General features: G+C 56.6%; 1 protein-coding gene across 1 annotated transcript; it reads right to left on the bottom strand.

The window, feature by feature from the left end:
• Positions 1-381: 381 nt before the first annotated feature.
• Positions 382-807, bottom strand: VDBG_00467 (predicted protein; the record flags this gene model as incomplete). The annotated part of the gene is made up of 1 exon (XM_003008740.1): positions 382-807. One exon carries the CDS (start codon positions 805-807, stop codon positions 382-384), a length of 426 nt encoding a protein of 141 aa, XP_003008786.1.
• Between the last annotated feature and the right edge of the window lie 20 nt (positions 808-827).

Genomic DNA, 827 nt, shown 5'->3' with positions numbered 1-827 from the left:
CAATCAAGGGGGAAAGGATACATTGATTGACGAGTTGTCTCAGACCTTTCTATGCGGGTCTGCAAAGGTGAGACTCGACCGACACCTTTATGATGTCTTAGACAATTTGCTTTTAGGAACCGGCACGTATGTCTCACCACCCGGACAACAAAAGAAAAACAAACCGAAGATTGGACGTCACGATTTTAAAAGACTGTACGGGATTGGTAATTGTCTTGATTGTTGTAAATGTAGCGTTACACAACATAACGTTCTCGTAACAGGGTATGTACAAGAGATCATATGTGATTAATGTGTAAAGGCGAAACGCGGGTCAAGTGCCCGACAAGGGTGGTTGTCAAAGCCACAACGCTGCGGCAGTCCCATCTCCCCCCCCAAGTGTCATTCTCTCATCATGCTGCCTCGCCACTCAACTGATTTTATTGCCAAACGGCGAAATCCTTTGACTGTTTTTACAGCACGGCAGCGACGACGCCGGCGACGGCGAGCAGCAGGCCACCGTGTGACGGGCCAGCTGGCGACGCCGACGTTGGGCGAGCCCGTCTCATCTGTGTTCTGGACGAAAGGTCCGGTGGCGGACTGGCCCCCGGTCGTGGTCGGGCTGTCGGTCGCGTCGGCGGTGGTAGCGGACGGGGTGCGGGTAGCCGTCGTGGTCTTGTCCGTGGCGGTGGCGGCGTGACGGGCGGCGGTGCCGTAGAGGGAGGCGTTCTGGCAGTTGACGGTCACCTGGGAGCGGTAGGTCGCGCCGCGCGTGTCCTTGGGGCAGTTGTTGAAGCACGTGGTGATGGCTTCGGAAGCAGCGCACATGCACTCGTAGTCGAGGGCGG

Source organism: Verticillium alfalfae, genomic scaffold (assembly GCF_000150825.1).
Source record: "Verticillium alfalfae VaMs.102 supercont1.1 genomic scaffold, whole genome shotgun sequence".
Classification (NCBI taxonomy): domain Eukaryota; kingdom Fungi; phylum Ascomycota; class Sordariomycetes; order Glomerellales; family Plectosphaerellaceae; genus Verticillium; species Verticillium alfalfae.
This window is presented reverse-complemented; position numbering and strand designations above follow the sequence as displayed.